This window comes from Myzus persicae, unplaced genomic scaffold, assembly GCF_001856785.1.
Source record: "Myzus persicae strain clone G006 unplaced genomic scaffold, MPER_G0061.0, whole genome shotgun sequence".
Classification (NCBI taxonomy): Eukaryota; Metazoa; Arthropoda; class Insecta; order Hemiptera; family Aphididae; genus Myzus; species Myzus persicae.
Genome location: NW_019100505.1, coordinates 4,256 through 27,947, shown reverse-complemented (window position 1 = coordinate 27,947; position 23,692 = coordinate 4,256). Strand labels below are relative to the sequence as shown.

The window sequence follows — 23,692 nt, the reverse complement described above, 5'->3', positions numbered from 1 at the left end:
TAAAATAAAAACCGCAGAAGTCGTTCTGCTGTGTAGTAGGTTTTTAGTGTATATCTCGTTATTGAGTAAGTCACTGTAATAAATGTATTTATTACCTAAGTAAATTATTATGAGCGAAGACTCTCCGCCTCTATTTCTAAGGACATTTTATAATTTATTTCTTATAGCAATCCCGTATTTAAGGGGTAGAAAATTCCCTCCCCCTCAGGTGGTACTTGGAAGGTGGTAAATTGTAATAGGTACCTTTTATTTGTACTCGAAATTAAATATAATATAATGTAATGACATTTTTTTTGTAATTATTGCATTGTAAATTTGTTAGGGAGATATTAAAAATGATTGTAAAATTTATCATTTTTATTAAATTGGTACTGTAGTAGGAAAGTAAAAAAATGAATAAATATTGAATGGTACCATTATATTGTTACCTATTAGTGCAGTTAATAAGTTCATTTTATACTCTATTAAAACCATTTTTTAAATATGCATGACGCATGCAGACATGCAGAATCAGACTCAGTTATTCCAAAGTATCAAAATATGCCATGAAAAAATTTCAAATTCTAATATTTTTGTAGTAATATTATGAAAACCATAGGTTTTTTTTTAAGTCATCGTGTTTACATTTTTTGTTTACCTCGATGCCATTATTACTCATTAGTTCCTACCACCATACTTTATTTTTGCCATTCAATACAATTCGATACTTTTAAAAATCTATTTTTTTTTATGTATGAAACAAGTACGTATTTTACATTCAGACATTCAGTGCAGGGGCGAACCTCAAGGATAAGAGGGCTATAGTTTATTCTATCCAATTATATTATAAAATTATAATGAAAAAATGGTTTTATAAAAACCGTATTGTCCCCCATAAAAAATGTCTGGTTACGCCACTCAGTATAGTGTTATTTTAGTTTTTAATAGGAGTTAACAAATGTTTTGACTGGCTTATATAGTGATATGGCCATATACGAGTATTTAACTAAACAAAAAATGAAACTGTTCGCCATATAAGCTCGCAAGCTAATATCCATTTCCATTTTTATCTCGATACAATTTCCATCTTGTACGTAGGTACCTACTTTATATTTTATACGTACTAACTAATATGTATCTAAAGCAAAAATAGGCAATAGCCTCATTTTTTGACAAAAAAGACATAACAGTTTTTATTTTCATAACTTTATATAACATATAAGACATTTTAATAGAAGATTTCACATAAGTTTTTCTATCTTTAACAAAAAAAGAGTTTACCGAAAAGTTAAGCTAAAATACTAAATATGATGCGGATTTATACAAGTATGCTAGGAGCCTAGGAATAGGATGCCACCATACGTCTCCGCTCAGAATCGTTTATTGTATGCAATAATTTATCATTTAATTAAATATAACACATTTATTACAATAACATACCTACTCGCTATAACTTATAAACTTGGAGGGCGTATGGTAATGATGATCAAAGATCTGAGGATAGTTATGTAGTCGTCTTATTTTTTTTTTTGTTCATTTAGTGTAGTTATAGGATATAAATTATTTATTGTAAAAAAAAAAATTATTAATTTACTTTAATTTGAAGGTTTTGTTTAGTAACTAGTAACTACGAATACAATATTATATTATAAAGAAATGTTCGAGTTCGACGGATGGACGCCTCGTGGAGTTGCAGTAACAAACGATTGTACTCAAACGTCACAAACAGCTATAAACGATAGTACCTAGTCGTATGTACTATGTACTATGTATATACTCATTGTATTCAATTAATTGGTGGTTCTAATGATTATTAATTCAATTAGAGTACCCTAGTTTTGAAACGTTTGAAATAGTCTTGAGTCTTGACCCTATTATAATATATTCTAATTGTGGTCAAACTAGTGACTTATTGATAAATATATTCGTGGGTATAGATATATACGCCTTTTTACACAGGTAAGTGACAATGGTATAAAGCTTATCATTAAGAGGATGCTACACATGCGTTTGTTGTCTCCGTCTTACCAACTTACGACATAACAAATTTTCGTTCACCAGTTTAAATAGTGTGCCGTAAGTTTTGATATTAGAGCGAATTTAAGTATTATCAAACTTTTAAGTCAGAACATTATCTATGCTTAAGAGTCCGAGGCGGNGCGGATTTTCGATACTTTCATTTTCAATCATGATACGAGTATGTGTAATAACACAAATTAAAAACGCTCATATCTCGCTTGAAAATTAAAATATCCAAAAAGTTGTAGATGCTTAAGCATAAATAGATAATGTTTTTACCTAAAACTTTGATAATAGGTCAATTCACTCTAATATCAAAACTAACAGCACGCAATTGAAACAAGTGAACACAAATGTTACGTACGTGTGAAAACGGAGACAACAAATTCATGGATAGCGTCGTCCACTTAAGGAGAAAAAAAATATTTGCTTTCGGCCCTCATGAATATCAGATTCAGTACAAGTACTAAGTTGGTACCTAACTAATAATTTTGAAGATATATAAAAAATATATTGTTGGTAACCGACTTCGATTAAAAATTACATAATATCTTGACTTGATTTTTTGATAGTTAATTATTATATAATATTTTAGAGTATTTATTTATCTATTAGTATACCTAATACAAAATATTTAACTAAAACCTTTTAAAACCACTCGTAAATAATGCAATGATTTAACTAAAAAAATATTTTTAAGAGAATGTCAGTGCACTGTTAGTTTTCTCTCTCCGGCCCACGCGCAACGTAGACAAAACGCATTTACGCAGAATAATTTTTTTATGTTTTAGAATAATCTTAGAATAAAATCACCTAGTACAAAATTGATGGAGAATAATATTATTAAAGGAATGACTGTACGGTTTATTACCCCAATACAATTTAAACGTCATAAAATTTTTTTTTTGTAAATAGAATAATTAGTCAAATACTAATAAAATATTAAATCGATATGTCATACGCTCAAAATTATTATCGTCTATAATGTTTGTAGTAGATGATTTTACTCTTAAGGTTACAGGTTACTCAAAAATCAGAAAAAAACAATTTTAGGCGAAAGCGTTTTATCTATGTTGAGCGTGAGTCCGATAGTGAAAACAAATATTGAGCAGGCATCCTCTTATGGATATTTTAATATAAATATTAGATTTATATTGATCTATTTTTCTATTAGTGCTATGGTAGGTTCAACTAATTTTTGCCAAAAACCGATACATATATTATAAAATTGTTTCATATGATATTATTAGTCGTCAATTGTCGATGGGCCGTTAACTAATAAGTATAGATACTAACTAAACTAACGTAAGTTTGTAATAACGTACCCTACAGTCATAGATCAGTGTAAATAGGTCCTTTGTAACATATTAGGTACACATTCAGCTTAAAGTTAATCCAAAATAATGAAAATTTAATTTTTCAGTTTATTATATATTTTTAATTATTATATTATAAGCCTCTGCCATCTTTAGTCCCTACTTATCATATTTTCGAATTATAACAAAATAACTGCAATTATTATTTTTGCGTTTGAATATCTAATTTCGTGAAAATTTTAATTTGAAATTTGTAGGTCACTGAAGAACAACTTTTGAGGAACCTAGTATTGTATATTCAAACATGAGCTAACTGATAATTGTATAGATTTTTAACTACAAATAATTCGTACATTTTCTTAATTTTGTCAAAATTTAAACTTATCACTATGATCTAATAAATATTAATAACACAGTTTAACTAGTATCTACCTACAAGATAATAATATTAGTACACTATACACTATACGACGTATAACTCGTATGAGTCCTATCTTCTATACAGAAGATCCAATTAATAAATTGTCAATTTTAAATTAACAATTAGAAACACTTGATCACTGTCTTATCAGCTACCTATTGATATAGCATGAAAACGAGCATTTGAAATAAATAATTATCTACCACAAGGTGTGATTCATTTCACCTTGACCTATATTTGATAAATAAGTCACAAAATATATATTATATTTTTAGTTGTCAATAAATCTATGCAGGAAAAATTGTTTTCATTTAGGTATATATTTTTAGGTAGATTTTAGGTTATCACTTGTTGATTGTTATAAACTTGTTCAAAAAATATTTAGTTTAATCGATGATGATAGTAATAACTAAATTATATTTTTATAAATTATAAATTATTAAAAATATAATATAATATTATTTGGAACATGGCTAGGTAGGTTAGGTCCTAGATAGATATTAGATAATACTTATGTTTTAAGTACTTGCCAAACTTAAATATTTATAGCAATGTAGGCACTGGGCATCATGTAACTACATCCTACATGTCTACATGTTAACAGTCTACATATGTTTAAGCAAGAGTATGATTATATATTTTTACGTAAAAAAATAAAATAGAAAATTTATATTATATTGGTATTTAATATCGTTTTTAATAAAATGTCTATATAATACTAATTTTAACGATCCTCCTTTTGAACTTTAAAAATATTTTAATTAAAACAATGATTCACAATATTTTTCTTTGATGATGATAATAATTAAAACAGTATGATTCAAAATAGTTCCTCATTAAAATTTGCATTTACCGGAGTTCATATGAAATATAAAACCTATTTGTAGTTTGGAAAGTAACACCTTTGTCAATTTGCTATTCTAAATTGATGTATTGTATTTGCAGGCTAATACATTCAACAGATAATCTCTCTCAGATTACTATAGAAAGCTTTGAATTGTTTAATCTGTGTCTATACTGTTTACTTAGTCAGTACGTACAATGGTACAATTGGAACTGGAAATAATAGCAATACTTTTAATAAGTACCTACACAAATTATCAAAGCAAACAGTGAAATTATTAATAATTACAGAATTTTCACATAAATCATCTGCTGGTTCAATTGAATGTACTAAAATAAGAAAGAAATATAGAATATTAGAATATTAGAACATAGAACAGAAATCTTTATCTTTGAAAAGATCCATTCGTGGATATTTGGTGCATCGCCTACGTTATTATAAAATTCAATAGGTTACCAGACAGTAAAAAAATTAATAGGTAATAGTTTACGTGCATAGTTATCTAGACCGAGTAATCGACCGTAGTTCGTGGTTGAATAATTTTTAATCGGTTGACACTTGATACAATATTAAATATTTACCTCCGAAAATGTGAATTTTTAATGCATTGATCATAACATTAACAAAAACTATGATAATTCAAAACATAAAATAATAAATAAAATTTTCACCAAACAAAACATTTTAAACACGTAGAAATGTAGCATAATATTACCTATTATAAAAGTGATACAATAATAATATTGAGTATTTGAGTGGCGTGGCACTTCTCGTCCGCCTCAACGATCGCCCTTGGTCAAAATGCACGATAATTGTCACCCATCGCTTCCTGTAGGCTTTGAACAACTCTATACCTATACCTAGTAATAATCGCGATATAAATTCGTACTACGCTACTGCATAATATTAAATTTATTTTGATTTCATGCGTGTGCTTAATCAAAATTAATTGATTAGTTTGGATTTTACAAACCTGCAGTGTATTAAATAATACTCGAAAACGCTTAGGATATAACTATGAAAGAGTTCCAATTTTAAAATTTTTGAATATAGGTATATGCTAGTAGTAATTTGTAGGTAAACTAGCATATATAGTACACACATAGTAACTATAAGTAGCCAATAGAAGTACCCAACTACCCAAGTCTTTAGTCTTTTTAGTTAAAATTGTATTTATTGATCTTAATAACAACTAGGCAGCAAAGGCCATTAATAAACTTAACATTTAGCACCGTACATATCTGTTAGCTTTAGATTGGTTACAATTTAAAACGACCCATTATTAAGCTACGTATACAGCAGATAATGAAACAGTTCTAATTCTTAATTAATCACAAGAAAATGTTTTGGTAGATATGAAACTGATTTGATTTAAATGTATGAAATGTAAAAGTTCCATTTCACTAGAACAGTATACTAAGGCCGTTAAAAAGTGTGAAAGCCCCATAAAATATTTGAAAAAAGTTTATACTTTTTGAATTTAAAATGTTTTGTACGACTAGATCTATAATACTAAACGAAAATAATAAGATTTCAAAAATCTTTTGAAATAAATTACATGAGTTAAACAAATGTTTTTGCAATTAACTATTTTCTGTAAACTAGATTTAAAAATTTTATTTCCGGTATTAAAAGAAAAAAAGTTATACTTTACGTACAGAGTAGGCATCTAAAATGTCATAAAAAAGAAAAATTAAGAAATATTGATTAGAGCAAAAGTTATTTCATTTTCCAGGTTCTGTTACTTTCTCTATATGGATGGGTATGCACTGCTTCTCATAGAAAAATAAATAAATATTTTCGCCATTGTTCATACAATTATAGTGTCACAGTCATCATACAAAAAAAAAGAATCTTGCATCATTTAGTAAATATTTATTAGAAAAGTAACAAAAAACAACTAGATCTGTGTTAAGTGACAATTACAGCGATTAGCGACATAGCGTTATTACTTATTATTTTATCGATAACTCAACTCAATAATTATGTATAACCTAACCGCCAATAAATTAAAAATTTATAAATTAACAACATTTTTAACAGCTTAATACTACATATTAGTTTTAAATAGTTGTATTATAATAATTATTTAAAAGAAAAATAGTACACATTTATTTAATAATACCATTGATTATAAATACATATGTATTATGTGTAAATATTAAATAGTATTTATAATCAATGATATTAATGATTTCTAAAATATAGGCACCTACATTACAAAAAACAAATTCATGAATATTCAGAAGTATCAAAATATGTAACTGCTTTTATTTACAAAAATTTAATTTTAAACTCCAATAGCCAGATATTTTGATCGTTTTGACTAATGTCTATTTGCATACAGTTTGGTAGGTACTTATGTCTCAAATATAAATCTAGGTAAAATCAATAGATATTTGCTGGTTGCTGGTAGGTACTTAACATTGTATGTATTATACCAATATGGCTATATTATAGACGTAGTGACGTAGCCATTATAATCGTTAACCCATTTAAATAAATCATTTTTTTTCCACTACAATATAAGAACACTTGTTAATAACATATGCAGAATTGCAAATAAAAATATAGGTATATATTTCAATTGTTAATATGTAATATTTGTTTCTGACTTCTGTGTGATAAAAAGAACACTAGCTATTACCACAGCCGTAAAATATCAATACCTACGTGAAACAAACTTAGAAATATATTCAGTACGACTTCAAATTCTATTCGCTGATATGTATGTACCCAATTCAATTCTATAACTTAAAATTACTAAATCGTAACTATAAACTGTAGTAATCGTAAAAATACCGCATTTTAAAATACCTATTTTAAAAATAAGTTCTCATTTTAAACATCGTATTAAAATTTCAAACTTCCAAAGTTTAAAGTTTATATACTTAAAAAGTTAATACTGATCATATCACTATTATTTTTCAATTTGGGACTCGGAGTAAGTTCAAATATATATTTAGGTATATAATTAATTATTTGAATTAAATATATTTATAGTAACATATTGAAAATAGTTTGTTTAAAATATAAATGATTTATTTTCTTTAAGTCCATTAGTAAATGAGATTGGAACCAGTTGTACGTTTTTATAAAATTAATTAGGTTTTCTCTCTTTAACGATTGAAAATTATACGTCATATTATATAATATTAGGTATCAGCCATCAGGTATGCCTGGAATTTTTATCACATTTATATAGGAAATTAAATAGCTCTTGAAAAAGAACGCTATTACGATATTAAGAATATTTTTTATTTACCTATCTAACTATATTAATAATAGTTTCAAAATTATAAAATAGACATTACCTATAGTTCTTTTTTATTTATATAAATATTGTACGAACAAAATATATTTCTTCAGTCTTACCAATATAACGTAATGAACTATATAATACATAGAATATAGATATTATATGAGTAGTACTATATAAAATATTGACTTTTATATTTTATCTACAATGATTTAATTAAAATGATATGATGCTTGATAAAAAGAAATAATTTAAAAGAATTTTCATTTTCCATACGTTTTTCACAACTGAATTTCTATTACTTAGGTACATATTATAGAAATCGTAGTTTTGGTATATGAGAGGTTGAGTTTTTATACTGAATAAGAGTGGAGGAATTGCATCTTACAGACTCACCCTAACTATAAATTATGTTGGTTATATAGCATATTATATAGTCATACCTTATGTCCTTATATTTAACGACCGGAAATTTAAACATTACTTGTGATACCACCGATAGGTATGCATTTAAACGGAACACCTGCATGACAAAATATGTAGCTGCCAAGTATCAACAACTTTGAGGTTGGACATCAAGATGATGATGGACGATTGCAGTTACTGCAGTTGCAGCATGACGGCGATGGACAGCTACTGCAGCTGCGATCGATCGATTATTTACGTACTCGATTTGGCGACTCCCCGGTTCGAGATCGTTTTCGGCCAACCACCGCCGCCGGACTGCGGCAAACTGTTGTCGCAAAGGTCAAAACGCGTGTACAAATCGATGATCGAGGTCGGAGAAACGGAAGTGCAGGTGATGGTCGCCAATGCCGAGGATCGGAAAAGATTTATGGCCAGCACGGAAGCGTTGCATCGCTCGCCGGCGGACCATCGCTACGGGCATGCCCCTCCAATAGCCCAGGAGGACCAGAGCAGCGGCCGCAGTGAGGTACTTCCGCCAGCAGACCGAGAATCCTGCGCAACCAATGGTCCACAAGCTCATCCCGACTTGCAGGCGACCGATCTGCAAGCTCCTGATTTACGGGCTACCGATCTGCAAGCTTCCGACTTTTGCACTACCGAGTTGCAGGAGTACAAGTTCCATGCAACCTATGACCCACATGTTGCGGCCAACTACTATACTCCCGACTTTTTCGCTGTCATCACGCCCAATGCCAGTGACGACTTTGACGCGGTGGACTTGACAGGAGACGACTGCCACCGCCAGAGATCCGTGGACTTGGGCGGATGGGAAGAGCGTGCTCCTGCCGATTCGGAGCAGTCTCGGTCTCCGGAAAACGGGAATTGGGACTCCAGGGTACAGGCTCCAGAGGATACCCCGAAGGAGGAGGGTTCGCTATGGACGAGATTCAAAAAGTACGTAAGTTGCGGTTTGTGCTGTCGACAACGGGAGATATAGAAGGGAAAAATAAAAAAGTTCACCGAAATTTAAATACAAATTATAGGTAGGTAGGTAACTACCTATTAACGGAAGCGCGTATAAACCTGGAATTTATAAATCTGGACCGTATAAACCGGGACTGTACATATCTAGAAAGTACAATTCTGGGCAGGACAAATCTGAAATATAAAATTTTGAAATACGCAAAAATCTGGACGGTGACCTATTAGTGGTGGTGTTGCATATCAAGTCGAGGGATATTTTCGTTTTTTTCTGTCTGAGCGCAGAGGATCAAGAGAGTGGCCACGCGGGTATCACTGACTAGATTTATACATTTCATATACCTATGCGTACGGTCCAGGTTTTTACGTTCCAGTCGTTCCAGATATGTACAGCCCGGATTTATACGGTCCAGATTTATAAATTCCAGGTTTATACAAGGACCTCTGTTAACTTCCTGCAGGGAGGACCTTAACTACCATTTTATCACATAATCGGCATTCTTTTACACATATTTTCATAACGTAATCCTTAATAATTTTCAGTTTAAATCCCCTCGAGTCTCTGTAAAAAGGTGTGTTATTTCAGCAGAACCAATTGGTTACTGTAAAGTTGGTTACCACTTATGAATCGTTTTCCTCTCAGAAAAAACTTAATAATAGAATAGTAAAAGTTAGTCGTTAGCAAAAATGTATGAAGAAGACCTGTGATTATGTGGAAAAGTATAGTTTATACCCTACATGTAGTAGTGTAAAGTGGGTGTGGGTGTATGGGTCTAAAGCTTTGACCAGACTATATAACTGAAAAAAAAACACTCGGGATCCAATTTCTATGTTATATAATTTAATATACACATATAATCATTTATTATAAGTATTGGTACTAGCGAAATGAGGCGAATTTTCTACAAAAATGGCGTTTGGAGATAAATTTAGTTGGTATATAGTAGCCCTTCGATGGCATAATTTTAGATTCGTCTAGAGTGACTGAATTAAGTTAACTACAATACTAAACGAAGAGAACGGCTAAAACTTAGCTGAAAAAGTGAAAAATATTAAATACAAGGCGAGACAATTAAACGGCCGATTTAAAAATTAGATTTTCTCGTTAGTAATCTAAGATAAGAACGATTATTATTAATTTTAAAACAACATGCCATTTAGTAAACAATAGGCTTGAGATGTCGAACAACTAAAAACAAAATCCGAAAAGAAAACAATGCACCTATGAAAGTGATATGAGAGGTAGAAAACTCTCCCGATTTTTAAGACTAGTTAATTCTTCAGAGCCATCATTATATTTACCTGAAGGAAGTGTGTAAACTTTCCTGCGTAACTTAAAAACTATACATCACAAAATTATGGACTATAAAGATCAAAATGTATGATGAAATTGATTTAAATTATTATTTTGTCATTATTTTCTACAATAAAACCAATTGACTTTTTTAAAACGAAATTCATGTTTAGTTTATAAATTTTAAAAATGTATAATATGTCTATATATTACTATATTGGTAAATATTAAAATATAATGCACGAATGAGGTTATCACAAGACTGGGTGAGTTTATATGTATTCATCAGGTAGTAGGTACTTAAGTAGACTTGGAGAGTTTACAATTGCTCAGTGTTATGTTGTGTAGTGAAAAATTTTCAAGGAAGGTTCAATCAAAATATATAACATAAGAAAAGTAAAAACGACCGGTGGTTTTCTGAAAACTAATACTGTCATGAAGACAAAAATTCCAATAATAACTGATTTATTATTATTTTGAAACGTATAACTACGATGTCATAAAATAATAAAACCACACACTTATAAAACTATGGGACATAAGTATCATTTACTGGTATTTAAAATATTTAGTTATAGTAAAGTTAATAAAATATATGTATATTTAGTATATACCTAGAGTGCAGAATCCTATAAACAACTGAGCTTAGTGAAAAAAAAAGTACATTTTGGTGAACCTTAGAAAAGTTTGTAAGGTTGAAAAAAACATCCATACAGAGGTAGGGCACTAGAAATACCTTTCAGGTGTCTAAGCCTCTTTAGTCTACTCCTAGCTATGCACTCACGCCCACGTTTAAAGTTTTAATCAAGATTTACAATGTATTACCACCTTTATTTGCATACAATTCACATTTTGTAAGAATTAAGTTAAACATTCTAATAAAATCATTGAGATTGAGGTGACACAAAATAACAAATCGATTAATATTGGTTATAAATGTTTTATTACAATTAAAGTACTTAATGTTGTATACAAATTATATTTTTTTCTACACAAGTAGAATTATTTATAGATAAAGATAATATTAATTTATGTATAGGCACAATTTTAAAATTATGATGTAAATGTGATATTTATATAGTTGTATACATAATAAGTAGGTTATATTATTAAGTTAAGTATTATTATAAAAGCATAATAATAATTCGTGTCGATTTAAAATTTTTGCACAATTATTTTTAGTAGAAATTTAAACTTAACGGACGATGACCTATTGGTATCACTTTCCTGTTTGTGCACCCTTGACTGTACAAAGAATTTGTAAAAATGTTTTAAATCAAACAATAAGCATAATAATAAATATAGTTCAAATACAATCAAATTATGGAATAATTAAGAAAACAGTAGTCGTTACTAAGTAATAAAAAGTATATAAAAATATGATCAAATTTAAACCAACTTTCACATTATTTCTATATTATTTAAAAATATGAATGTAATTAAATCCAGTCTTTAAAAAAGGTGTTTGTAAAATGATGAATTATAAATTGTTTTAATTATTGTACATTGTTAAAATAAGTTACATAATATAAGACAATATTATTAGTTTATATTATATAAAAAGAAACATTCTACATTTAAATGCACATTCTGATCGAAAACCATTGTATCAGCTATTAATTAAATATAACAATTTGTTAGTATTAAGACAATATAATTATTGAACTCAAATAAGATCATTGAATAAATAAGGAATTCTTATACACAACCATAGCGAGATTATTCAAAGATACGGAAATATCATATTACACAGTAGTTTTAACTTACATTATATAATTTTCAAAAGGAAAATATTAAAAATAAAATTCTAGCAGAATATGTGTCATATTATAATAATAATATTACAAGTTATTTAGACATTACGATACATTTCAAGATCATACAATTTTTGTGTTGAATACAAAATAAAATACAACATTTTAATTCGATACTGAATTACTATAACTATTAGTATAAATATTAATCTTAGTCTTTATGTAAATATACACAAAAAAAGTGTTCAATTAAAACCAAAATTATTTTGACAGTCAATCACATGTAAAACATCACAATTCAGTTAATACGTATTTGGTATTTCAGTATTTGACAAATAATGTTTAGAAAAGGAACCAACAAAATAAACCAAATAAGGCAGAAAACAAATAATATCAAAACAAATTTATAGCTTTGCGATTTTTATTTCTTCCATATAAATCGTCAAAACTCAGGAACAACGAAAAAACTAAAACTAATTATTACATATTAAACAAAACAATTTAGAATATTTAAATTTTTGTATACATTTGAGATTAAAAAAAAAAAATTATAATTTTGATAAATCAAAATTTTATCTGAGAAAAAAATAGTTTATCGAAATATACAAAAATACTCCTATTTTTTTTTCAAAATATTTATTTCATAATTGACTCGTATATTTTATGATAAAAACCATAAATATTTATACAAAATATTGTGCTGGTATATTTTTTTAAGGCAAACACATGAAGTCTTATTTGTTATGCTTATATATGAAAAGTAATTCTAACCATAATCAGTTCAAAACTAGGTAACTTAATATTTAAGATAATAATATTCTTTTGATAGCCAGACTATAAAAGTCGAAAATTTTAAGATAAAAATAAAAGAAAAAAAATTTAGTCATTCACAAACCTTCGTTACTCAGTTGATGGCACAAATAAATATAGTAATATTAATAATAACATGCTTTGGCTTTTTATAAGAACAGCTATTGTTATTGTGATGTGTGAATTAACAATTTACTTCAGTCGATTTCAATGGTTGCATTCCTGAAATAATTATTTAAATTCAAATTAATAGAAATATAAACAAAATGTCAAAAATAAAAGTCACAGAAGATTAACTTTTTAGCTGCTACACTATTTATGCTCTGAACCCGTGTATGCTACGTAATAAAAAATATTTTTTATTTTTGATAATATATATTTTTTTTTTAAATTTAAATTTTGTGATCTTTATGATCTAGTTATTAATTTTTGAAACGATGTGACCCAGGATTTCCTAAAATTGTACTGTTATCGGCAAATGATATTATAAAAGACAGGAACGTAATAGTACGCCTGAAGCAGTGAACAGTGTAAACGTTTTTTCTTACACTACTACAAGTGAAACATCATAGTATGGTTGTAACTTGTATGGTGTGGTCAATGTCCATTGTCCATGTTGTTTATATAAATTCCCAGCATATTATTATTTATTAAAATACTTATAATAAATATTAGATTTTACCTATAACAACTTTATTATTATTTTATTGTTAGTTTTATTTAATTTTATTAACATACAGTTACCAACAAATTACAATTTTATACTGTAATTTTTAATTTAAGGTACTTGACATTTATTTAGTACCCAAAAAAATGTAGTAAGAAATGTGGGCTTACTACAAAAACTGTATTTTTTTTCTGTATAATTTTGATTACAGATGAATTATTAGAAATAATTGAAATCATACAATGTTGGGTTCAAAAATAATATTAAAGAAAGTACCTAAATCTAATTTAAAAAATATATATAGTGAAAAGTTTTTAAACAGATGGGATATATAGAACACGGATAAAATGTTTGACTGTGTGTATGATGTTTAAGCCCAAGAAATATAAAGTGTACATACCCATGAATTGCGGATAAACTGGATAAGCTCCAGGTGGCAAATGATGAGTAACTTCTTTTTTTGGTATATTTTGTTCTTCTGATTCATTGGGCAAAGAAACGGCAGCAACCATATTTGCATTATCATTTGAATCTTCTATTTAAAACAAAATACAAAAAATTTAAAATGTATATTAGCTTAATTTTATAATTCTGTAGACTAATAAAATCAATAATGCACAATTATTTTTAAATTATATATTTAAACAAGTTTTAACTATACATTTTTTTGCTTATTAATATATAAATGGACTGTTAATATACAAATTAAACAACTATGATTCTGAATTTCAAATTGGTAAGTGCATCGTCTTGTAATTTTATGTAGGGAATATATTAATGTTTAAGTCCTGCAGATTTTTTAATTAACTTGTCACAGACACAGATTATTTACTTACTACCTATACCTTTATTTGAATTAATAAATATTAAATTGAATAAAATAAAGATAAGTTAAATGTAAAAAAATTTTAATTAAAGGAAATTCTATAAGAATATTTTTTTATTTATTAGCTTATATCACATTAAGTATAAGTTCAAAAAATAAATTGAGTTCAATTTACCACTTGGCTTTAATAATTAAAGATTTATGAATCAGTTATTATTAATAATAATTTATTATGATATAATATACATCACATAAATATGTGGGTATAAATAGAAATGTTCATCAAAACTAAAACAGTAAAATTATGTAACTTATGAACTCGGAAGTTAAATAAATTTCTATAGACTATTTTGTAAGCAATATGAAGAAAACAAATTAACTAAACCAATTTTTGGACAAATTGGGTAGATTTGAAAAGTAGAACTATTTAAATTTATTATTTTAGTGTGTTACTCAATTTTTTTCAATAAACTGTGTTTAAGAAATTAAATTATTACACTCTTTAGTAATTTCATTAATATAGTAAAAAGTAAAAAGAGTCAAATAAACTAAATGCAAAATAATATACAAATATGTGCGAAATATTGGTTTTTTATAATATTATTTAACAAATCTTCATCATATTATTAAATTTAATTAGCTTAAAATTATCAATTAAATTAACAAAAATATTTTTCTATAGGTAATAATTGTAATAAATATATGCTAAGACTATATTTACTAATATATTAGGTATGTGTGTGTTTTTTAGTTGAACCTAAATAATTTAATATTTTAATAGGAATGAGGATGTTTTTTTTTAAAAATTGTTATACAATTAAGTTGCTGTAAACACTAAATGGAGTAGTGTTACTAACATTACTATTTGTATAAAAACATTGATGTAATTGGTAAAATAATTTTTGAATAAATAAAGTAGCTAACATTTAAAAATAGTGATACTAATATACATATTTTACTATTTAAGTATGGAAAATATTTTATGCCATTGTGCAAGCAATATAAATATGAATATTTTATCTTTTAGCTCTTTTCAAGTGACAAAGACAAACTATTGTTTTAATCAATAATTAATAAGCCGGTATAATTATTATAATCCTAGTATTGGTACTGATTTCTTTATCATATAGTAGATAAAAACAATATAAAAATTTAATTTAATATGTACACAGGTAGATTAAAACATTTTTCTAGAAAATAATTTAACGGTAATATTCTTTACTCTTAAAAACTTATATTTTGTTTAATATTAAACAAATAAATATTAGTATAATATACAAATAATATTCTTAGAGTTTAGAGTTAGACCCCTTATTTATTAATTGTATGTAAACAGTCAAAGTCCCTTGAACAAAATATACTTTTAAATTTTATGTTAACATAATATACATAACAGTATATACTGTAGTAATTAGAATAGTTCGATATTGTTTAACTTGCATAGGGATTTTGTAATTACTGTTAGTTAATATGGCTAATGTTATCAAGTTCCTTCTTTATGAAGAAAATATAAATTTTTATAGATTTTCCCAAAGTTAACTATTGACTTAATTATTACCTATTCGCTATTTAAAAATTATACATTTTTGAATATTATAAAGATGATAAATTATTAACAGTTAAATAATAGTTATCAAAATAAATATGAGGTAATAAAACACATTTGAACTTATACATTTCTGCAATATAAGTTTAGTGAAATAAATTCCAGTAAAGAATTAGAATAATTTATCAGGTATGCCACAGTAGACATTGCGACCTTGTAACACGGATACCTAGATATTACATTGTTACCAAGACTCTGATAATATGAAAATAATTTTAAAAACTTAATTTAAATTTTAAACTTTCATGATCTATTGTATCATTTTTTTGGTGTTTAGTATAACTTAATTATGTGTTTAAAGTTAAAATCAATCTAAAAATTCTCCTTTGTCTAGCAAATATTGATATTAAACTTATGGATGCAGCAATGTATACAAATCCATACAAGCCAATATAACTGACACCAATGTAAACCTTAACATCTCTTCTTTTTTGCTTAAATGTTTCTTTAATGCTAGCAGGACAGAAATTTCTGTGGAAGTGAGAACCATCATTTCTCTCTCCATAATGATAGCTTATAAGTGTATGGTCAGTGAAGATAGGAATGACATATCCATATGTTTAATATTAATAGTTGCAAACTACAGCAGATGAGTCACAGGTGAATCATACATTCATATACAACCAAAACAATTATATGAAATGGAATTTCAACTTAAACAGTAATTCCTAAATATAAGCCTTCCAGTAAATAGTTGATTAATTATAATTAATAATTAATCTTAAATGTAATTGATAATATATTAAAAAAAAAATATGATTTACTTTAAACATGTATAGTGTATACCATTTCTAAGGAATCTGGGATAAAGGCTGTAGGCCTTGTGCTTACATTACTTGTACTTAACTTACACTAGAATATTTTATGAATATAGGTACATACTATAAGTTGGGCGACGACGACTCATGATGCAATAACATGGAATACAGATACAAATAACACAGCATATCAATATCAAACCAACAATTATCATCAGAACTATTAATAGGTCTGGCATGAATTTTAGAATCCTAAAAGAATAGGAAATGAATACATTTATGTTTATAAAATAATAGTTTTTGTTGAATGTATGACGTGGTACAGTTTTCATGAGGCGACCTGTTGCAACATACTGATTGTGGACCAGTACTGTCTTTAGCCTTAAATATTATAAAGCTGTTCTATAGCAGAGCAGTCACACTAGTCGCAGCTTGGAAACCGTACCTTAATACAAATAAATTATAGAATAATTATTTACAAATGACGTAAATGATCAGCACCATTGCAGCAATCGACGCTATCAAATTTATCATAACAACAAAATTTAGCATCTTTATCCGATTCAGATGAAGGGCAGGTCATTAGACGTTCTCTTATAATAGTTCCATTATAAGTTTTCTTTACCGTACAGTTTTCACCTAAAAACAGTTATAACGATTTATGTTGGATACATAAAAATACATGACGTGTGGAAGCCGGAAGATTCTTATAGTTCGAAGACTACTTACTCTGAACTAATGTGACCAATATTATTAGATACGCGATTGATACAATCCTTTTTACAGTGTTCATAATGAAGACGGCGAGTGTAAAGGTTAACACTAATTGTACTTGATACCTAATTAATTTTCCCGAGCTAAATAACTAATGATGGTTATTAGTTATTAGACATAAATGAACGACAAAAAAACATTCATGTCTCATTAAAAAACACTAATAATAATGGCAATTACGAGCTTCAACAGAGTTCAATACAGCGTCAGGACGATCATTTGGGCAGACTGACTGCTGAAATAGTGACTGATGAACGCAATGCATAAAAACATACAATAAAGATTAAATAACCTATCCAGTTCCAGTATTCACTGACATATACGTATATATAGTACCTGTCTATTGTAATCTGAATTCTGTGATTAATGTGTTGTATTATTATGTTTGCGTTTGGTGTATTCGGAGTTTGGACTGTTTTATGTGATATTTTGTGGGGGGAGAAATAAAAGGGGTGATGAAATTCAAAGAGGTTGTACGTGCGATAAATACAATTCTCTTTGAAAAGTCGTTTTGACCTTGTGATAAGCATAATCTGTTCCAAATTGTTCACGGTGGTCGGTGTCCTCTGTCTGTTGATACGAACGGGCCCGACGACGCGGCTGCCTTCAAAAGTTGAATAGGTATTTGAATAATTATTATACTTTTATGATTTATACTTGATTATCGATTATTTTTTGTCACAGTTTGATTTTTTGAACTTTCAAATATTTTTACTTTTCAGTATACTGAAAGCCATTTACTTTGTACTGACAATTTAGTTGGCAATAGGCGGTTTAATATTAGAATCAGATTAAGTTGAATACTCTGTTTTTGACACGACCAACCTAAAAGCCCAAAGGTGAGATTACTGATTAGTTCAGTTGGAGTTTGGACATCCTCAGAGTATTAATCGTGAAACAAGTTTTATTCTGCTCAATATTCAATATGAATTTGAAATTCTGTGCCAATTTATCATTCATGTACCAAGAAGCAAATTGTCTTCTGGAGAGATACAATTTGGCTGCTAAATCGGGTTTTACTTCTGTCGAATGTGCATTTCCATACTCAGATACTTTGGAAAAAGTCGTACAAGCGAAAATAAATGCTAATGTACAACAAATCTTGATAAACGCACCTAGAGGTGAAGCCCAAGAACTAGGATTTGCTGCAATTCCAAGCATGGAGGATAGGTTTCGTTCATCTATTGACTTGGCTGTATCTTATGCAAAAGCTTTGAACTGTTCCAAGATTCATGTGATGGCTGGCATAGTCGTTCAACCAACAGAAGTCAATCACGAGGCTTATGAAAAAAATTTAACTTATGCAGCACAAATCTTTGAAACTAAAGGCATTATAGGTTTAATTGAGCCAATCAATAAATATTCTGCTCCAGGGTATTATTTAAATTCATATGAACGAGCAATTGATGTTCTGAACAAAGTTAATAGCCCTAATTTGAAGCTACAGTTAGATATATTCCATTTACAACAGATCAAAGGAGACCTAACGAATAACATTAAGAGATTGTTACCTCATGTAGGGCATATTCAATTGGCTCAAGTTCCTGCACGTAACGAACCAAATACACCTGGTGAAATAGATTATAATTATATTTTTCAACTATTAGAAGAACTGAACTATAGTGAATGGATCGGGTTAGAATATAACCCTAAAGGCGATACTGACAAAGGTTTATCATGGTTAAGGGATATAAAAAGAAGTGTAACATTTTAATGAGAAATATTTTAAAAAGTACATTACAACTTACAAGCATTTAAAAAAATAAATTAACAATACACTTAAATTTATTCTATAATCCAGAGCATATTTACTCCAGTCTTTCCAAGGTTGACACTCTCCAACAATCCATTTTCAGTCGTTTTGATGTGATGTAGGAACAATAAAACTGTATAGAAAAAATTATTACGACCCTGAAACAATGTTGAAAATATATAGAATTTCTATGTTTTTACTTTTTATATGATTTATTATAGTTGAAAACTAGTGTAATCAAACAAACATTATTGAGCTCAAAATTATGTATATTTATAATATATTATGCTAATAAATTACATTACCTTTGGAAAGTTGTGTGTTTCTTTACCAATTTTTAAACTGTAGTGAGGTGGAATATTTGATTGTTGAAAAATGACCACTTGCTTATTATCGGATTTTAATTTTTCTGGATATTTTATCAGATGTTGAACAGAAAATGGATTTTTTCCCTTAAGACGTGTTAATGGAGATAACTGAGAATCTAAGTATGTAGCTAATAAATGCATTACTAACTAAAAACAAATAAAATATTTTTATAAAATAAAGAAACTTAACCAATGTTCAACACATATTTTTATAAAAAAATAGTACTTACAACTGCGTCAGATGGTAATTCACTATTCCATTCTTTTCCTTTAAATGTTCCACCAGAATTCCATCGATACTCAGTTAAACAAGAACCTTTGGCCAATTCTGAAACAGTAATTAAATAATAAAGATTATACCCTAGCGGCTAGGGTATAACAACTATTTGGGTACTTATAGCAAGATTATCGATCCGTCATCAAAAAAATAATTTGGAAATATCCTGTAGCATAATTTATTTACATAATGAAGAGTATGCAATATACCTTAACATAAATTTTCAATGATAATAAAAAAAAACACTAAAATAACTCCATCAATTATGGTGACAAGACATTGTTATTGACATTTTTGTTAACATACCTTCATAAGCATACACAAGTACACAACAGTATGCTATAAACATTTAAGTATCAAAATATATTTTTATCTCGTGATGATTATGACTTGTTTGTTTTCTACATTTGTAAAATATTTTAATTTATAAAAAAAGAAATTTCTTAATTTATCATAATTTTAATAAGAAATTTTGTATGATAGTACATGGAAATCACTATGGTATATGCGAATGTAATTCATTTTATGAGTAGTAGTGTTCAAATGTTGTCAATTTGAATAATAAAACATAAATTACGAAATTTAATAAAAGTACAAAAATGATAAAATGGAATTTTTTTGAGGGAACACAATAACATACTTGTATCTACCATTATTATTTATATCTTTACCTCTTATGCGTTGAACTACATATTCTTGATTTGGAGATACTTCAAAATATGGAATAATATACAGTAAACTAGGTATAGTTTGAGCAACCTGTATTGTATGTGCAGTTTTTTTTAGTCTTTCTAAGCCAACATTTCCTATAGATACGTCTACAAATCCTTGGTTGTATAAAGCTTGATCAACATTTTCAATTTCTTTCACCAATCGAGAAATAATTGTTTGTGAAATCCACTAAGAAAATCCAATATTTTATCAAAATTTAATTAAATTAATGTTAAGTAAAAATTTAACTTACGGTTCTCAAACTAACTGACCATCTTTCAACTTTATTATTGTCCACTTTAAATTTACGCCATACTTCTGAAGCCATAGCTACAGTAGAAGTGCTCTCATTCAATTCGGATTTTGATTGTTCAGCTAATATAAAAAATTACTAATTTAATTAAATGTTTAAGCCTCAAAATAATCTGTATTTTATCAACTTACGTGATGATGCCACTTGGTATATAGAATTTTGAAGCATTGAGGAAATAGATGTGTTTGAGCAACCAGAACGTTCCCACATAGACATACTCCGTTGTTCAGATTCACGTTCTAGAGGTATAATTTAATTAATTTATGTATTTATTATTTTCAGCTAATATCTAGTATGAAATAATGATCTTGAAATATTTGTAACTTGATTCTATACTCTCAATTAATTTAATTATTTTTAGATATTTTTAAGTTTGTTGTATATTGGTGAATATCAATTTATATTGCATACTAGAAGAAGTCATAGTGTCATGAGTGCACATAAATATTGTAAATGTTAACACCCTACATATTATGATATCTTGAAAAAGTCTTCAAACAAACTTAAATGTTAAGTTAAAATCAAAAGTTACAATATTGAATGATTCACATTAAAAGTAATGCTTTATAACAAAATATTACCAGTGAACGAAAAGCTATTTTTGTTGTCATAGTCTTTAAGGTATTGTTCTAAGGCAGAAATATCTTCTATAGTTTCGTCATTGGTACTAGTCATAAACTTAGTTGCACTTCTATTTTGTTTTTCTGGTCCAAAGTTGTCTATAAATATTATAAATATAAGGTAATTAAAATAATTTGATCATTAGTAATTTAAAATTGATGTTCCAATAAATTAAAAATATTTAATATTAGGTACCTAAGTACATGATTATAAATTGTGAAATCACCCTAGTGGGAAGGTCGTTGATGTAGCAATTTACTTCAACTTTAATTTTAATTTTAAACATTTTACGGGAACATTTGATTAAAATAAACAAGGCAATGTTAATTTAATTTAAATTAAAAATATTATACTATTATGAAAAATTATATTCATTGGTGAAACATAGTAACGAGCCACAAATGTCAAAAGTATTTTATAATAATTATACAAGTGTTTACAAGACAATACATCTTTGTTTTTATAAATAGTTATTTTTAACATTTTAAACTTAGTTAACATTTTAAAAAAATACTAATTTTTATGAAATTAAAAATACTAATATGAGTCATTAACAAATCATTAAAATTATATTATTTGTTTGTTCTTGAAACAATAATTTACCATGTGAAACGTGAAACTGTTGGTTGTTCCATTTGTTAATCCAATTGATTGGTGTACTTGTGGTCGCAGGAGGTGTTATTATACTTGATGAAGTATCTGGTGATTTTACTTTTATATAAGCTATAATAAACAAGAACATATATTTTAAATATTGAATGATTTAAATTCGGTTATATGCATACAGTTGGATAAGCCTAGTGTCTGGAAGTGTTCTGGTGCCAAGTGTATGGTACTAGTGGTTACCCATAATTTTGTAAGGGACAATACATGATATAAAAGACTTAACAATACAACTATTGATGATACTGATTCAACAAATCTCCACCATGGAGTATACCAAGAATATGGCAAGGCCAATCTAGAAAAAAAGTATTATCGATTATACATTATCTTTAAGAAAAATAAATTAATATTAGTATTTACGTTGTACTTTGATGGACTGAATAACACATATTTAAAAAACTCAAAAACTATGAACAGTTTAATCCTAATGAAGTATAAAATAATTACTCACAAGTCATAAGTCAGCATAGACAATACTAGGGCATTTACAGTACCCCAAATAAAATGTTGCTTCATTCGATTAACAGTAATCGTCAACTGAATGGCGTCTTTCACTAAATCCTTTTTAATTGATTTGTTTGATTGAAAATCTGGTGGTGTCCTATTAAATAAATTATGCGAATGAATAACAATATAACAAGGATTTTTTGAATAAGTAAATACCTCATGATTAAAATTTCTTATATAATTTTTAGGCACTTAATCAATAAATAATAGGTATTTGTATAATATAATGCGCTTCTTATAAATGATTAAACATATTAAAAAGTATCGTTAATTTCGAAGAATTAAATTGTATTCACACAAATAATAATGCAGGTTAATACTAAATTGTTTTCACTAGTCATACACTTGGGCAAAAATCAAACAAAAGATGAGAAATTCAAAAAAGTAAAATCCGCATGTTTTTTGTAATGGTTGTTGAGATATCATTCCATTATCCATAGATAACAAACTTGAATATTATATTTTTAAACTTATATATAGATCATAAATCATAATATTACACTTATTACTGGTATTAAACCAAAATTAAAAGAAAACTTAAAAAAGTCAGAAATTATAAATTATAATTATTAACTATTAACGTATTTCAGGATTTCCAAAACCAAAACGATAATAATTTACTATTCTGTTTCTTACTTCAGTATATACAAAACCACGGTTATCTACAGTAGATAACCGAGCATAAAATGAAGTTCGAAACACGCTATGACGTCATTAATACAATCCTATCATTCTGAGATATTCTGTGTTATTATTATTA

The 23,692-nt window shown here is 27.6% G+C and overlaps 4 protein-coding genes across 7 annotated transcripts; 2 read left to right on the top strand and 2 right to left on the bottom strand.

Annotated features, from left to right (window-relative positions):
* The first annotated feature begins 7,189 nt into the window (after positions 1-7,189).
* On the top strand, positions 7,190-11,526 carry LOC111028983. 2 transcript variants are annotated; one of them, XM_022307789.1, is made up of 2 exons: positions 7,190-7,307; positions 8,341-11,526. In XM_022307789.1, exon 2 carries the CDS (start codon positions 8,419-8,421, stop codon positions 9,241-9,243), a length of 825 nt encoding a protein of 274 aa, XP_022163481.1. In that variant the 5' UTR covers positions 7,190-7,307; positions 8,341-8,418; the 3' UTR covers positions 9,244-11,526. The 2 variants fall into 2 exon arrangements, with proteins under 2 accessions (XP_022163481.1, XP_022163485.1); XM_022307793.1 differs by lacking the exon at positions 7,190-7,307 and adding an exon at positions 7,478-7,523.
* Positions 11,527-12,194: 668 nt separating this feature from the next.
* On the bottom strand, positions 12,195-18,146 carry LOC111028968. Of its 2 annotated transcripts, XM_022307771.1 has the most exons (6): positions 18,053-18,146; positions 17,672-17,963; positions 17,422-17,581; positions 17,067-17,194; positions 14,153-14,287; positions 12,887-13,307 (listed from the first exon to the last, which is right to left on the bottom strand). In XM_022307771.1, exons 2-6 carry the CDS (start codon positions 17,733-17,735, stop codon positions 13,270-13,272), a joined length of 525 nt encoding a protein of 174 aa, XP_022163463.1. In that variant the 5' UTR covers positions 17,736-17,963; positions 18,053-18,146; the 3' UTR covers positions 12,887-13,269. The 2 variants fall into 2 exon arrangements, with proteins under 2 accessions (XP_022163471.1, XP_022163463.1); XM_022307779.1 differs by having other exon boundaries at positions 12,195-13,307; positions 17,672-18,114.
* Positions 18,147-18,245: 99 nt separating this feature from the next.
* LOC111028953 (putative hydroxypyruvate isomerase) lies at positions 18,246-19,609 on the top strand. Of its 2 annotated transcripts, none has more exons than XM_022307752.1 (2): positions 18,246-18,337; positions 18,439-19,609. In XM_022307752.1, the coding sequence occupies exon 2, from the start codon at positions 18,642-18,644 to the stop codon at positions 19,428-19,430; it is 789 nt and encodes a 262-aa protein (XP_022163444.1). In that variant the 5' UTR covers positions 18,246-18,337; positions 18,439-18,641; the 3' UTR covers positions 19,431-19,609. The 2 variants fall into 2 exon arrangements, with proteins under 2 accessions (XP_022163444.1, XP_022163452.1); XM_022307760.1 differs by having other exon boundaries at positions 18,270-18,337; positions 18,401-19,609.
* On the bottom strand, positions 19,398-23,475 carry LOC111028944 (transmembrane protein 209). The gene is made up of 11 exons (XM_022307745.1): positions 23,089-23,475; positions 22,877-23,026; positions 22,545-22,720; positions 22,363-22,482; positions 21,720-21,857; positions 21,270-21,377; positions 21,079-21,200; positions 20,786-21,014; positions 20,068-20,165; positions 19,775-19,984; positions 19,398-19,627 (listed from the first exon to the last, which is right to left on the bottom strand). Exons 1-11 carry the CDS (start codon positions 23,091-23,093, stop codon positions 19,502-19,504), a joined length of 1,482 nt encoding a protein of 493 aa, XP_022163437.1. The 5' UTR covers positions 23,094-23,475; the 3' UTR covers positions 19,398-19,501.
* Positions 23,476-23,692: the final 217 nt, after the last annotated feature.